The sequence below is a fragment of the Arvicanthis niloticus genome, chromosome 7 (assembly GCF_011762505.2).
Source record: "Arvicanthis niloticus isolate mArvNil1 chromosome 7, mArvNil1.pat.X, whole genome shotgun sequence".
In the NCBI taxonomy this organism is placed as follows: Eukaryota; Metazoa; Chordata; class Mammalia; order Rodentia; family Muridae; genus Arvicanthis; species Arvicanthis niloticus.
Window position 1 is genome coordinate 2,525,116 of NC_047664.1, and position 17,037 is coordinate 2,542,152.

At 38.6% G+C, this 17,037-nt stretch overlaps 1 protein-coding gene and 1 non-coding gene across 6 annotated transcripts in view; one reads left to right on the top strand and one right to left on the bottom strand.

Annotated features, from left to right (window-relative positions):
• Positions 1-17,037, bottom strand: part of Ccdc18 (coiled-coil domain containing 18) — a 96,412-nt gene that overhangs the window by 38,571 nt on the left and 40,804 nt on the right. For all 5 annotated transcript variants that reach the window (XM_034509275.2, XM_076937774.1, XM_076937775.1 and 2 more), the window contains 4 exons: positions 12,250-12,384; positions 12,066-12,143; positions 4,172-4,288; positions 1,057-1,224 (listed from right to left, as the gene is read on the bottom strand). In XM_034509275.2, coding sequence (XP_034365166.1) covers positions 1,057-1,224; positions 4,172-4,288; positions 12,066-12,143; positions 12,250-12,384 — 498 coding nt within the window. The remainder of the gene's footprint in view (positions 1-1,056; positions 1,225-4,171; positions 4,289-12,065; positions 12,144-12,249; positions 12,385-17,037) is intronic.
• Positions 8,555-8,685, top strand: LOC117713214 (small nucleolar RNA SNORA17). Its single transcript, XR_004607393.1, has one exon. It is a non-coding gene; the product is annotated as a small nucleolar RNA SNORA17 (small nucleolar RNA).

Here is a 17,037-nt window from a genome sequence, read left to right on the forward strand (position 1 = left end):
CCGAGTACAGGCCTGCTGCACAAGAGAGGCCTGAATTTATTCCTCAGCACAAGTAAGGAAAAGGATGGTATATAAACAAGGAGGAAGAAAAAGAAATGAACAAAACAGTAAAAATTTCCCTTTTCATTGTTTTTTTAATAATTTAAGTGCACTGGTGTTTTGCCTTCATGTGTATCTGGAACTGGAGTTACGGACAGCTGTGAGCTGCCACGTGGTTGCTGAGAATTGAACCCTGGTCCTCTGGAAGAGCAGCCAGTGCTCTTAACCACTGAGACATCTCTCCACCCTATTTCCCCTTTTTATTATTCCCTACTTGAAAAGTTTTGTTCTTCTCATGTCAAAAAAGGGAGAGAGTAGCTGAGGACAAATTCAGTATACATATATGTATGTGTGTGTGTGTATATATATACACACATATATATAATATATATTTAGTCATATATATGATTAAAAATTTATGATGTACTAAGATGAAATCAGAAAATTTATGATTTTTATATATTTTATTTCTTTTGAAAGAGAAAAAATGAAATACATATAAAAGAGATTGAGACAGTTAATAATGAATTAAAGAAAAAAGATTATTCTCTAGTATCAAATTTTCTAGGATTCTTTCAGTGAAATTATAACATCATTATTTTATTTAAACAAATCTTGGATGTGGTCTTAGCCTTATGTGTACTAGACAGGCACTGTACCACTGACTATAATCTAGAGAGCAAACTTATTTGCATAGCCCAGTAGCAGTTATATTTTTTAGGGAAAATAATTCTTCTTTTATTGTTTTTCCAACTCTTGAAAGAATACCACACCACATGTGTTATTCAAAAAGGAGACATCAGAAGATATAATAATTCAGATAGGTATTAATTTTAGATTTAAGAAAAAAACTTCAGTCAAGAAGTTTAAATTTTGTAGCATGAGAAATCTGACCATGGTAGTAAGAGATCTAGGTCTGATTACATAAGAAAATTATGTTTACTAATCAAAAATCTGCAAATGATTTTTAAATTTTATTTCATAAAAATCAAACTATTGTTAATCAATAATATATACCTGTTTTTCGAGTTTACTCTGAATATCTTCCAGCTCTCCATTTCTAATGGTCTCTTGCTGTAACATCTGCTGCTGCTGCTGAAGAGTATGCTGCAGAATGGCATTCTGTTCACTCGTCTCCTCAAGATTATGAGTCTTTATCTTTAGCTCTTTCTGCAAACAATATACCTAGCAAAGATAAACATTTCTTGTTACAATGTTTCAAATAAAAACCAACAAACATAAAAGGTGTCTTCCTTAATTGTCCCACTTTTCATGCAGCATAGTTGGTCACTGAGGGAGAAGAGCAGGGTTCATTATTCTGACTGGGGGATGAATCAGACATGCTTGTAGGGTTGGCTCTTGTTTGGTAGGTTTTTGAAATGTTCCTATTCAATACACTATTTTGGCTGGCTAAGATGCTGAAACATGCTTCCTTCCTGAAAAGGAAGGAAATTTTCATACTTATGGGCTAGTCAACTGTTCTTATGTGACCTTGTACTCTGAAGTCATAAATAGCTTTCTCTAGGTAGGAAGAGTATATACATCAGGTCACATTTTAATGTCATAAGAAGAATGCGTTCTACAACCCATCTCAAAAAGGGAGAAAACCCTGGGTTGATCTGCACTTTACTTGATGACCTTTCCCCTTTACAGATATAAAACCAAAATCACTACACAATAAAATCAGGTGATATTTATAATATTTAATACTGTTAATATAATAGTTTATATAATATTGCAGCAAATAAATCCAGAATATTCACATTCTAACACATACAGGAATAACAATATCAACTACAAAATTTTAATGATTCACTTTGAATATTTAAGGTTTCAGTACACACTAAAACCCCAACACCTGGGAGGCTGAGGCGAGAATATTGCAAACTAGAGGCTAGCTAGACCTATAGCAAGGCTTCTCCGTCTCAAAACACAGAACAAGTGAGTGGAAGCAGGGGTTATAATTAGACTTCACAGTTTGTTTCATGTGTGTTTGGAGGCAGGAGGAAAGCCCTGAGAGCCAGCTCTCTTTCCTCCCAGGTGGACGCCAGGAGAGAGTGCAGTCATCCTCAGGCTTGGGAAAGCGGCTTTACCTGCTGAGCCATGTCTTCGGCACGTCAGAAAGGGTCTTAATCTAGTAACTGCAAATTTTATCTCAATAAAGTTTAGTTGCTAAACCTGATTTTTTTTTAAAAAAAAAAAGGAAAAAAAATAGTATCTCACTATGCAGCCATGGATAGCTTAAAACTAGGTAGTTCAGGGTCACCTAAAACTCATAATCCTTCTGAGTCTGCCATCCAAGCACTGGGATTATAAATATGCACCACCATGTCCAGCTTCTAAACATAATTCTTAATCCTTAAACAACAAGAAGAAACAAAAACAAAAAGTTTAATTTTTGCCAAGAAATGATGGTGCATATCTTTAATCCCAACACTTAGGAGGGAAGCAGATCTCTGATTTCAAGGCCAGCCTGGTCTACAGAGTGAGTTCAGGACAGCCAAAGATACACAGAGAAACGCTGTCTTGAAAAACAAAAAACAAAAAACAAAAAAACAAATTTTTGAAGAATTTTATACTTCTAAATCTAAAACAATGCTTTAGACATTAATTTATATTAAAATTATTCTGTAATACTTGTAACTTATTACTCTGATTCTAAAAAATAAATCAATTTGAATTTTAAAGTATTATATTTTATGCTGTAATGAAAGTCTATTCTTTAAAGGATATGTAATTTAGAATTTGTTTTGATGTCACATATATATAAAGATGTACGTTTTAAGCATAGTAAGGAGATGAGGATGTAACTCACTTGTTAAAGACTCTGCCTAGTGTGGTCGTCTGAGAGGCAATGGCTCCCAAGGCATATATCACTGGGTACTTGGTGGGTGAAGCTGTTTGGGAAGGATTAGGAGGTGTGACCTTGTTAGAAGACATGTGTCACTGGGGGTATGGTTTGCGGTTGCAAAAGACTCATCCATTTGCAGTTAACTCTCTGCCCTCATGGCTGTGTCTCAACATATAAGCTCTTAGAGACTGCTCCAGTGCCATGCCTGCTGCTATGCTGCCATGTTGGTCATAGCTTCTAACCCTCTCAAGCTGGAAGCCACAAATAAATTCTTTCTTCTCTATGTCACCTTAGTCATAGTGTCTTAGCACAGTAATAAGCAGCTTAGGGTGCCTGGCATGCCATGGGTGCCATCCACAGCAGCACATAAACCAGGTATGGTTATATGCATCTGTAATCTCAGCACTTGACAAGTAGAAATAGGAAGGTCCTAAGTGCTCTTGATCTCTTGCTCTCTCTTGTCTCTTGCTTCTCCCTGTCCCTTCACCCCTTTCCCCTTCCCTTCCCACTTTCTCCATGTGCTCATGGATGGCCTCTATTCCTCTACTCCTCTATTTCTCTCTCTCTCTCTCTCTTTCTCTCTCTCTCTCTCTCTCTCTCTCTCTCTCTCTCTGCCTCTACTACCCTCCTGGCTCACCTCCCCATGCGCTGAATAAACTTTATACTTAGAAAGAAAGAAAGAAAGAAAGAAAGAAAGAAAGAAAGAAAGAAAGAAAGGAGGATCCTAAGTTCTACACCATAGAACATAGTTACATAGCAAGTCTCAAGTTACCGTTGGATACCCTAGACCAATCTTGCCTTTAAAAATGGCAAAAGAAAAAATTATATTGAAAATACCATTTAAAAATAAAACAAGCCTGGCAGTGGTGGTGCACGCCTTTAATCCCAGCACTTGAGAGGCAGAGGCAGGCGGATTTCTGAGTTCGAGGCCAGCCTGGTCTACAAAGTGAGTTCCAGGACAGCCAGGGCTACACAGAGAAACCCTGTCTCGAAAAAACCAAAATAAATAAATAAATAAATAAATAAATAATAAAAAATAAAACAAAACAATAATAAGAGCAAAAACTTATAAATGTGGGGCTGGTGAGATGGCCCAAGTTAAAGAGCATTGACTGCTCTTCCCGAAGTCCTGAGTTCAATTTCCAACAACCACATGGTGACTCATGACCATCTAGAAAGGGTTCTAATGCCCTCTTCTGGTATGCAGGTGTACATGCAAACAGAGAACTCATACATTTAAAAAGAAAAAAACTTGCAAATTTTCTAAATAAGAGTAACTACCTCTTCAGATTTCTTCTTCAGCTGTTTTTCAAATTTTTCCTTATTTCCTTCCAATTGATTCAAATGCAAAGCAAGTTCTTCTTTACAGATTTCTAATGCTGAATCCAGTTGTCTGACCTAAAGTCAAAACAAGCAAAATATAACATCAAAAAAACAAGAAAAAGCAAGGCTGGATGTGGAGGTGCATGCCTTTATCCCAGCACTCAAGAGGTAAAAGAAGGCAAACCTCTAAGTTCCAGGCCAGCCTGGTCTACAGAGTGAGATGTAAGAATTCCAGGGCTATGTAGAGTCTGCCTTGAAAATAAGTAAGTAAATAAAAAAACAAACAAATAAATGGAAACAAATCAATATTAACTGAATGAATTAGCACTAATGGGTATTTATTCTATGTAAAATGTTTTACAAATATGTCTCCTAATGTTACTTTATTGCTTCACACACTGAACCAGGGCCAGTAAGGTGACTAAGCCACAAAAGCACTTGCTGCACAAGCCTGGCATCCTGAGTTTGATTCCTAAACCTGTGGTGGAAGGAGACAATCAACTCAGCAAAGTTATTCTGTCCTCTACCCAGCATATACTGCTACACACAAACACATGTGCAGTGTTGCAAGCAATCTCAACACAAATACAACGTAATCAAAAATCTTAGGTAAAATTTACACCTCTAAAATAGTTCTATTAGGATATAAAATTGTATGACAGAAAAGATTCACTGAAAAAACTCATTCCTCACGGCAAACCAGGGTATCATAGACGAATCATATAAAAGACTCCTGAACAAAGTAAGTTCATGGCAAAGCACTATGAAAGACAGCAGTAAGATGATAGAAGGGTTCAAATCTACAGAATGGTTATTTGAAAGAGTAACAAGGAGACACTCATAAGCACTCTCTTAAAAAGGTAAATATAGGGGCTGGAGAGATGGCTCAGTGGTTAAGAGCACTGACTGCTCTTCTAAAGGTCCTGAGTTCAATTCCCAGCAACCACATGGTGGCTCACAACCATCTGTAATGGGATCTGATGCCCTCTTCTGGTGTGTCTGAAGACAGCTACAGTGTACTCATATACATGAAATAAATAAAAATAAGTCTTTTTTAAAAAAAAGGTAAATATATTGCTTATTTCTTAAGTAAGTACAACTATCCTATGAATGTTGCTAAGACGATACCATTTGGAAATTCTTGTTTATTAAGAAGATAAATTTATCAGAGGGAAAAAAATTCTTTGCTTGGTATCTATGAAAGTATTTTTAAGATAGCAATAACTTTATAAATAAATGCTTTGTGCTATCTAAATATAAACGAGAAAATCAAATTTAGTAACTTAAAAAACTAACTCAAGCTGGGCAGTGGCAGTGCACATCTTTAATCTCAGCACTTTGGAAGCAGAAGCAGGTGATCTCTGTGGGTTTGAGGACAACCTGATTGGTCTACAGAGTGAGTTCCAGGACAGCCAAGCTACATGGTGAAACCCTGGGGGTAGGGGTAGGGGTAGGGAAAAGAAGACAAGTTCCCTGGTTTATATATACATAACCAGGCCCCTCTATCCCATCTATTCGTGAGATTCTTATCTTGCTTTTTCCTTTCCTTCCAATTTTGAGCTTTTGTTTTGCAAGGGAAGATCGATCCCTTTCCTCTAAATAATAATGTCACATTTTAAACTGTGAAAGAAATTTCAGCAAGAATAGAGGGGGAAAAAAGGAGAAATTTTCTTCTCAGACTATTCAACATTATGAAATCACCCTTGTAATTCTTCTAAAAGGTAATAATTCTTTCTAAAATGGAATTCTGACGCCAGCATTATGAAAGACTGTTTCAGCTTGACTATGTAACTACTGACAGTCAAAAGTCTGCCATTATAAATGACTATCTTTGTTTTAAAAAATTGTCCTAGTAACAATGTTTATTATGTGTGTGCATGTATGGATTTATGTAGGTATCCAGAGTCTAGAAGAGAGCATGAGATCCCCCTGGAGCTAGAGTTAAAAGGTAGTTGCAGAGCTACCTGATGTGGGTGCTGGGAACCAAACTTAAGTCCTCTGTAAAAGCAGTTCATCTGCAGGAGAGAACCAGAACCATCTCTCTAGCCCCTAATTTTAAAATTTTTAAATTAACAATTGCTTTATGAAAAGCAAAAACCCACCTACATTTTTCTCAACCTGCTTTAATAAGTGTTCAACCTACCCTCTAGCCCACTACCCACTAGAGGTAGTGGAAAAGAAAAGTTATTAGGACACAGGGAAAGTAGACCCGTTTAGAAATAGTTCTCTGTGGCTGAGTCTAGTCTTTGTTGTCAGGATATCAGCAGTTCAGTCCAGTAGCAAACACCAACTATGAATCAGCAGTCTGGACTGCCACTTAGCAGTTATCACACATGAACCAACAAGAGCTGTTCAATCCAGAAGAAACTTGCAAGGCTCACTAACTGGCCTTGGGCCACTGTAGTGACAAGAAGCAGCAAGAACTTCACAGTAAGTTTTTTGGCAAGTATCTCTCAATGGTGTCACCACAAGCAGAGATCAACAATGCAAAGTAAGTCAAACACACATGTGTGTTACCAGCAAACAACAGCAAGGCAGAGCAAAGCAAACCAACGCTCGAGGTCCCACTGCCTATGGGGTCCTATTTATATTCCTTCTAAACAGCATGAGACCTTTCACGTGTCTGCTATAGAAAAACATCCTTTCATCTGTGTCTGCTTTAGGAAAACATTCTTTCATGTGTCTGCTTTAGAACAACATCCTTTCATCTGTGTGCTCCAGCAAAACATTGTTTGACATAACTGACTTTCCAAAGAAACCAGAAGTTTCCACTTCATCCACCCAAGCTTGCTGATATACACCCTTAATCCCAATACTCAGAAGACAGAAGCAGGCAGATCTCGGAGTTCAAGAACAGCCTAATCTACATACAGCCAAGGTTACACAGAGAAAGCCTGACTCAATAAAAATAAAAACACGAGTAAATTCTCTGTCTCAAACAAGAGAATAAGCATTAATACCTGATAATAATACAAATTACTCAAATAAGATTCATTACAAGACAATAAAACTATCGTCATAAGGTTATTGAGGAATCAGACACTCATATGGGATCAAACACTCCAAAGACAGTTCAATAAATGTTCCTCTTAAACTAATGAGACCTGAGGTCCGGAATGTGGCTCAGTAATAGAACAGCATACATAAGGTGCCTAGGTTTGATCTTAGAAAAAAATTTCTAAGTTAGTATGCCCTCAGGAAGGTATCAAGACTAACATAAAATATGGCTATATATTTGGCAAATCTAACAAGTTCCCAGGTAATACAGATGCTTTCAGCACCAAGACTATAAAAAATATTTTTAGATTATTGGGAAATTGTAAAACAACACCTTCTCTTAAGTGGTGGCCAAAAAGGAAGAATGTGTATGGGAGGTGTAGTGCACACATAAGCATCATGTGTATGTGGTGAGAAGAGGAAGAGAGGAGTGTAGCTATAGCTTCAAGGACAGTGTATCTAGGTGAGAGATACACAGGTATTCCTTGTACTATTGTTTGAATTATTTTGTGGGTTTGACATTTTTAAAATACTATTTAAAAAATTAACAAATCAAGCAAAACCAATGAATATAAGAAAGAGATTTCTTACTTTACAGAATTTGAGTCTGAATCACATATAAAGAATCACTTGTACTGTATACAAACTACTTGTATATGAATAAAATAAGAACAAAAATTAACTGCTCTTGTTGAACCAAAGAACTTCCTCAGGTACATGAGGTGGGGATAACCAAGTGAGGACCAGAGGTGATACAGCCTCAATAAATGCTTGGTTATTTGTCCACTTTCTTTGTTGGGAGAACAGAATCCAGAAGAGAAAATAATAGAAAAGATCAAATATAATCTTGAAACCTAAGGAGCACCCTTTCAACAATGTATTTTATAGATAAGAAACATACTTGTTTTCTCTGTGGGACCTTGTTACCTATGCAGACTTTATCTCTTTATATTGGTGCTACACAATCAAGCACAGGGCTTCGTTCACACTTGGCAGGGATCCCAACACTGAGGAGTGTCCGTAGGCTCATCAACCTTCTAGCTCTCACTGATTATACTCCTAAAATACAACTTTAAACCGATAGTTTTAACTTTCCTACACACAGCTCATATTAGTCTTGCAATTAGCAAATTGAGTCATACAAAAAAATTTGTATAAAAGTTGTAAAAAAAAAAAAAAAAAAGAAGGTAAAATGGCATAATCACAAAGGACCCTAGACTTTTATTGCTATCAATATTCCACGTTAAAATTATTTATTATATTGGAACAAAGGTGTTTTGCTTCTGTATTTCTTTCTCATGTTTATTTTTCCCCAAATGAAAACCCCTTTAAAAGTGCCAAAAGGCTGCCCCTAGAGGCCTTGCAGGTGTGCCTGCTGTGTTACGTGTGTGTCAGTAGTGACAGACAGGAGCGAGGCCATGCCTAGGCTCTGTGTCCTGACCTGTACACGTCTAAATGATTAATAGCCTGACACTCACTGAGAAAAGCAAAAGCAAGCCTGAGACAGCCAGCCCAGCACTGTGCAGGCCCAGAGGGACTTCCAGGGCAGGGAATGAGCCAGAGCCTGGAGCCAACTGGCTAGGCAGGAACAAACCAGAGATTAGAAGAATCCAGAGACTAGAAGAATCAGAAGGTCCTAGGCAGGGGTGAGCTCAGTACATGACCCTGGCATGGGGCCACACAGGTGGACCTGAGCAAGGAGCAAGCCTGAGATGATCACCAGCCCAGTGCTTTGCAAGCCTGGGAGACAGATTATGCCCAAAATGACCCCTGTCTGGTGCCATAATACATTGGTTGGGCACAGCACTCCTGAGAACACTCCTGAGATAACCCCCAAACACTCAGAGAACCTGAGTGCCACTAAGAGGAGCAAATAAGTGGGGGAGAAATAAATACAAACAGAAGGATGGGGGAACAATGAGGAGAGGTAGAACTGGAGACTTGAAGGTAGTGAGGAACAGTCTGATGTGAGTAGCCAGTGATGCCTCCTAGGACCATGGTGGGATCCTAGTTTGTGATGCCACTGGGTCCATGGCCCTGCAATAGCAACAGTTTGTTAGCACCAAAGGCTATGCAGATGTCCCTAGTCTGGGCTACTGCCCAGGGACATGTTGGTGTTTGAGGGGGTGTGCAGAACTGGTCCCACCCCACACCTTGGCATCATTGGAGAGCTGACCCTGGGGGCACGAGATCAAGAAAGCTGATCCCATCGCTAGCCAGCTGCAGTAATCTGGTAAATGGGCCTGCACATCACCCAGAAGCACAGAGAGCTGGCCTTAGTTACAGAATTACAGTTGCAGGTAAACTGGCCCTGAGGGTATGACTGTAGGAGAACTGCATGCATGGATGCATGCAGTGGCATGGATGAGCGAGAGATACCCTCTTCACCCCTCCCCCCTGCAGCAGGCAGGAGACCTGGCCCTGGGGTCATGAAAGCAGGAGAGCTGGTTCTGTCCTTCACCTTCTCCAACAGGGCCTTCCCCAGAGAGTAGACCCTGCACCTAGCCTGGGCAACAGGACAGAGTTGGCCCTGGTTATGGGGGTGGTGGGTAAGGCAGCCCAGGGACATGAGAGGAGGAAAGCCTACCCAGGCCCTCACCTATGGTAGCACTTCCAAGAGCAGGTCCTACAAATCACCTGGGCAGCACAGTATAGATGGCATGGGAATGATGAGCCAGCCCCAAGGGAAAAAGAGTGGGAGAGCTGGCTCTGCTCTCTGCTGGCTGATGTACTGGATGGACCAGTCAGGAGCAAAACAGGAGACCTTACCCCAGTGCTGTGGGTGCAGGAGAGCTGGTGGGCTGGCCAGCTCAGACACCTCTCAGATCCAGGTCCAGATCCAGGGCTTTGAATTGGCCCTCCCCAACATCTACCCTGGATAAATTGCTGGAGTGTATAAAGAGGCCAGTCCTACAGATCCAAAATTACAGGATATCCATGACATGGACATGAGGCTCCAGTATTGATAATGTAACAGAAGCCAGAGGCCTCATACCACAACAACAACCCATAACATTTAAAAGGAAAGAAGTATGGACAGAAGGGTATACTATATGACACGCTACAGATTCCACAATGAGGTTTTTTTTTTTTTCCTCTGTTGAGAGGGAGGTTGCAAGGGTGGAGGACAGGTGTGAGAGGAGGGAAGAAGAGTGGGATTGCAGTACATGAGATGAAATTCACAAAGAACCAATAAAAAGTTCTTTGAAAGGCACCAAGGGAAAAATATTAAATGCATGACTCTCATTCATTTTCTGAGTTCGTATCTCTTATCTGGCCATTAACATAAAACACTGCTTAGATGTTTTAGGTGATTTAATAAAAACCAGGAGTTTTAACAGCCATGGAATATTATTTAATGCAATAGTTTCATGCCTACAACCTTACATACAAAGTTATTTACCTTTTTTCCCCCTAGCTTTTTGAAACAAAGTACTACTCTGGAGCCTTAGCTGGCCTGGAACTCACCATATAGACCAGGTTAGCCTCCATCTTTTGACAATCTTCTAGACTCTTCTCCCAAGTGCTAGGATTAAAGGCAGGGCTACTATGCTTGACCTGCATACTAATTTTTAAAATTAAGTTTACTATTATATCTATAATAAACTGACATGACAGTAAGTGTTAAATTGTTGAATGATACAGTAGTAACTATGGTGTGATGGTTAATATTACATTTAAAGTTTAGACTTAACTATGCTTGAGAAACTGAAAAGCAAAAAATGCCTCTAACATGTAAGCCTCTAACTTTAACAGGTTGTACCCTAGCAGCCCATTTCCCAGACATTAAAAACTATTCTAAATTAACTGATCTTATAAAATTTGCTATTCTAGCAAGATAGTGAGTAGTAGGTCATAACAAACTATTATTCTAACTTTTATAATTAAAAGCTGACTCTTGCTTACTCTGCTCAAAAAGCTGCCCAGGACAACTGCAAGTCATACATGTTAAAATTAGACCCTGACTACACATAGACAGGACACATACAATCTGTGGTTTTTGCTTTATAAACCTCAGGCTGATATGGCTAGGTGCTACATCTTAGGAGCGCTCTCAGGTGCAGTTCTGGCCCCATAGTGGATGCCAGTATCTAAAAGAAAAGGCCTCTTCTTGCTAAAACTTATTTATGGTCATGGTGAATCTGAGTAAGCCCAACTCCATAACAGTAAATAAAGGTGTAAGTAATTGCTGGGCTGAGAAGACAGCTCGTTCAGTAGAGTGCCTACATGGCAAACACTGGGGTCACGGGTCAGACTCTAGCACTACATAAGAAGTCATCAGTGTCAGCATGCATGTGTGTGTGTAATTCTAGTATCAAGAGGTAGAGACAGGTACATCACTGAAGCTCACACGACAGGCAAAATAAAATAGCTCAAGTGGCAAGCTCCAGGTTTGATAAGATAACCTATCTCAAAAAATAAGACTGAGAAATTTAAGGTTGCTTAAATGATATTTGTGTCTGCAGGGGAAGATGTGTGTGCACAGGAGCCCTCCTCCTGTATTCTTTCTCATTGGTAACATTAATGACTTGCAACTATAGATAAAAAATAAAATATTTAGAAATACCTTTGTGTGTACTATGAGACCAAAAAGGGGTGGAATCCCCTGAAGCTGGAGCTACAGGCAATTGTCACTGACCAACAGGCTGCTGGAACTGAATTCAGGTCCTATTCAAGAACAATACACTCTCTTAACCACTAAGCCATTTTCCCAGTCCTTTAATTGACTTTTATACATTACAATTTTAATAATTTATCAGAAAGGCATACATGCATGTGCACACACACATACACACACATACACTCACACACGCATACACATACCAAAATACAAAAAGTACACAACCATACTAGCCTTGATTGTTTCTTCAGATACATGAATCTGCAATGCTTTTAAAGCTTCATCTTTCTTCATATTTTCTTTTTCCATTTCCTATAAATAAATTTTGGTAAAAAAATACAGTTAAGATTGCAAATAAATATTGAGAATTTATTAAATTTATGTAACAGAAACATAAACTTAAGATGTAAGCTCTTACCACTTTACTTTCCGTCAAGAGTCTATCTAGTGATTCAAGGTGATGTTGTTTACACAGTATATCTTGTTGCAAAATGGACATGGTCTTTTCTTGTTCTTTAAATTGTTGGTCTCTTTTCTCTAGTTGAGCTTCAAGCTAAGTATAAAAGCAGGGTTTTCATATTACATTTTAAAAACACTGGGAACACTTTAAACATATATGTATTTGAAAGTATGTAAATTTTTGCATTTTAGGAATTTCCTTGAGTTTTTCTAATTTAAAAAATTAAATCATATGCCTATCTCTTTCCCCTTTCTTCCACTGGTCATTATCATTGACTGGTCCATTTTTATTCTTTCATTAAATATGTATCACCAACAATATGGAATACAATTTTCTGTCTTGAAATTTTATAGATCATACCAATATCTTTACTCTTTGCTTTGATTACGGCAACAATGTTAAAACAGCATCCTCTATACAAGTCTATTTAGGTACACATGTTTAAGAGTTTACCTAGAACAAGTCACCTAGAAGGACTTCCTGTTTGTAGGATAAGCTTATTTTCATTTCAGTAGCTATTCTCTTACAAGGACATCAAAAATTTTCTCTCTCCCTTCACCCTTTATCAGTTTTAGCTCTTGAGATGGGTCACAATCTGCAGCATAAGCTATGCTTAGACTGATAGCAAACTTGCCTTAGCATTCCGACTGGAGACACGGCCCAGAGATTCAGAGCACTTATCAGTCCTGCAGAGGGCCCAGGTTTGTGGCTCAGAATCATCTGTGACTCCCATTTCAGGGGATCTGAAATCCCATTTTGAACTGTGGGCACCAGGCATATACATGGTGCATACATAGAAAGCAGGCAAAATACATATAAAGATATATATAAATCTTTAAAATTTAAAGTGGGTTAATTCTGCTTTTATCAGAAATCTAATGATGTGCACATGTTGAGACATAGGTCTTAGTCTTACTTTAGGTTAGCCTGAACCCTCTAAGTAAACCAGACTGGTCTAGAGCTTATTACAATCCTCTCTCTTAACTTCTCATGTGCTAGGGATCACAGCTGCACCATTATATTAAGTTAAAATTTACACTTTCATAAAAATAAAAATTCTCTTTTTTAAAAAAATTATTATTTATACAGTATTCGCCTGCATGTATGCCTTCAGGCCAGAAGGGATCAGATCTCATTATAGATGGTTATGAGCCACCATGTTGTTGCTGGGAAGTGAACCCAGAACCTCTGAAAGAGCAGCCAGCACTCTTAACCTCTGAGTCATCTTTCCAACCCAAAGTAAAAATTCTTATTCTCCACAATTTAACCAAAAACTGGTAAAAGCAAACTTTTTTCTTTGGTTTTTCGAGACAGGGTTTCTCTGTGTAGCCCTGGCTGTCCTGGAACTTACTCTGTAGACCAGGCTGGCCTCGAACTCAGAAATCCACCTGCCTCTGCCTCTGCCTCCCAAGTGCTGGGATTAAAGGTGTGCGCCACCACTGCCTGGCTAGAAAACCTTAAAAAAATATATTATTATTTGTGTGACTCTCCCCTCCCCCCACCCCATGTGTGTATGTATACATGTAAGGAGTCCAGAGGTCTATATCAGAAATCTTCCCTCTATTTTCTACCAGTTCACTTTTTGTGAAAGTAAACTTTCTCTTTAGCTGAACCCAGTTTAATGATGCACTAGGCTGGGTAGCTACTAAATTCCAGGGATCTACCAGCTAGCATGGGTGCTACTGATGCTTGGCTTTCTATGTGGGTAATGGAGACCCAAACTTGGATCCTCATGTTGGTGCAACATGTACTTTAACCCTAAACTACCTCAAATTAAAATAAAATAATATCCAAAAGTGGAAAATTTTTATAAAGTTTACAAAAAAGTCATGATTCTGAACATGAATAATTCAAATACAAACCATTTAGTGAAATGCAGTTGCTTAAAATCACATTTGCTTTATGTGTGTATACATATATTATCCAGTCATTCCCTATTATACATATATATTTGGTTTTCCATATCAAAGGGTTCTGCAATCTGTGTACACAAACACTACACAATGAGAATATTTTAAAACATTTATCTGTACTGACTATTATGATTATTTCCTAAATAAAGCATAGTAACTACTTCTATAGTATTTCCATTGAATTAGCTATCGTAAGTACTCTATAAATATTTAAAGAATGTAGAGAGAAGTTATACACAAATTTATGTTATTTTACATGAAGAACTGGAGCATTCTCAGGGTTAGGTATCAATGGGTTGAATTTCCCAAGGAAGTAAAGGGATGATTGTATTACATATAAGCAAGTTTACAAACATAGAAGGGAAAACAGTTTAGAAGACATAAGATCTTAACAATTCTAGATCATTATTTATCCATTTGTTTGTTTGTTTATTAGCAGGGTCTCAATATATAGCTCTGGCTGGCCTAGAACCTTGCTATGTAGGCCATAGCCTCAGGAATCAACCTGCTTCTGCCTGAGTGCTAAGGATTAAAGGTATGTGCCACCACACCCAGGCTAGATAACAGATTTTTTTAAAGACTTAATTGTGTATGTCTGTGTGTTTGAGTGTATGTTTGTTCATCATGTGTAACTGCCTGCAGAGGATAGAATGGAGTGTCAGATCTATGGAATGAGAGTTACAAGAGGTTGCGAATGGATAAGATATGGTCAGTAGGAAGTAAATCTAGATACTCGCTCTTTCTCCCTTTTTTGTTAAAGAATTATTTATTTTATGTCTTGGAGTACACTGTAGCTGTCTTCAGACACACCAGAAGAGGGCCTAGGAGCCCATTACAAATGGTTGTGAGCCACCATGTGGTTGCTGGGAATTGAACTCAAGACCTCTGGAAGTATAGGCAGTGCTCTTGACTGCTGAGCGGTCTCTGCAGTCCCTAGGTACTGTTAAAGAGCAGCAAGTAACTTTAACTACTGAGCCATCTCTTCAGCCTCTAGACTTTAAAAAATTATATACAGTAATCATTTTTCCTTTTTTAATTTTAGGGTTGTTTATGTGTTTGTATATATGTGCACATGTGTGTCCATATGCATTTACAGGTCAAAGGTTTATGTTGGTTAACTTCCTTAATCATACTCCACCTTATTTTTTAAGACTGGGTCCATCACTGAACCTGTAACTCACAGATACTGCTCGATTGCCTTGTTAGCAAGGCCCAGAGATCCTTCCGTCTCCACCTTCCCAGTGCTGGGATTAAAAACATGAACTACTTCACCTGGCTTTTTACATAGGTGCTTGGGATTGAATTCAATTTTCATGGTATCCCTGTAGCCCCTATGCTTTCAAATTTTCACACACATAAATTCATGAAACACCAAACACAGTCAGTTATAGAATGGCTCCTTTAACTGCAAGTTAACTTTGTATTGGCCTTTTACAGTCAGACCTCGGCACTCACTGAGCTGTTCTCTAATATACAGTTTAGGCTTCATAGCAAGTACAGGGCCAGCCTGAGATACAAGGAACCTTGCCTTGAAAAATAAAATAAAGAACAACAACCCAGAATCATAGTTTGTTTATTCATTCAAGGAAGTTATGGGGTTGTTTTCAGTTTTAACAGTATGAGTAATGCTACAATAAACAAAATTTGCAGGCTTTATTGCAAACATAAACTTCCAATATCCTAAGAAAAAGAACTAGGATTATAGGGAAATATATGAAATATTTTTTTACTTAGAAAAAGTCAAATTGTTTTCTAAAGCAGTACCATTTTGCACTAATACTAACAAAAGAAGATTAAACTTGTTTTGCATTCTTATCAGTATTTGCTATGATCAATCTTCCCTCTCCAGTTATGGTCTGACACCCTTAGAACAGCTGTAGTCATTTTGTCCCATGCCTGCCAGCTATTCCATATTCTTGCTGTGACAGGCCTACCAGTCACTGACACAGAGAAGTGACCTGGCTCAAGGACATGCTGACCACACACCCTGTGTTTGTTTGTTTGTTTGTTTTTTGTTTTTTCAAGACAGGGTTTCTCTGTGTAGCCCTGGCTGTCCTGGAACTCACTTTGTAGACCAGGCTGGCCTCGAACTCAGAAATCCGCCTGCCTCTGCCTCCCAAGTGCTGGGATTAAAGGCGTGCACCACCACTGCCCGGCTCACATACCCTGTTTTGTTTTGTATGTTCTGCATGTTTTGTATGAGGTTTGCTAATTTTAAAAAATTCCACAAAGTTTATCACCCATCAAACCAAAGGTAAATATGAACTATTATGTCTAAAATATCTTGAGTCAGAGCTAACCATTGGGCCTATGTATGAGCCTATCTATGAGCTCACTGTGGTTTTTGTAGCTAACATTGAAGAATGCTACTAATAAGCCAAAAAATTATGATTATTAACACTCGTTCTATTTTCTTAGTGTTCTGAAATTCCCCTGTTCACAACTCATCCACCACCCTCCTTACCTTACTCAGGACCAATCGGCATACAGGTTAGCAGATAATACTTTGCCTAGAAAGCCAAGCTCCTCTCCTTGCCCTTTACACCTTTGAACCTGTTTTTTCCTGTAAAAAGTCTACCCTGACAGCAGACTAGGACTGCAACTAGGTTCCCAAGTCCTTTCTGCAGTCCTGGATGTTCAGCATGGTGTGCGTCCAATAAACTATTCCTGCTTAACTGAGATGGTACATGTGGTTTGAGTGGCCACTCCCTGAACCCCAACAACTCCCTACCTTCACATTCTAATAAGAACACAGTGGCATTTTATTGTCTCTGTGTTAGTTTTATACTTAAGGTGGTTCATCTTCTCCTGGTTGACTAAATAGTATCAGTTA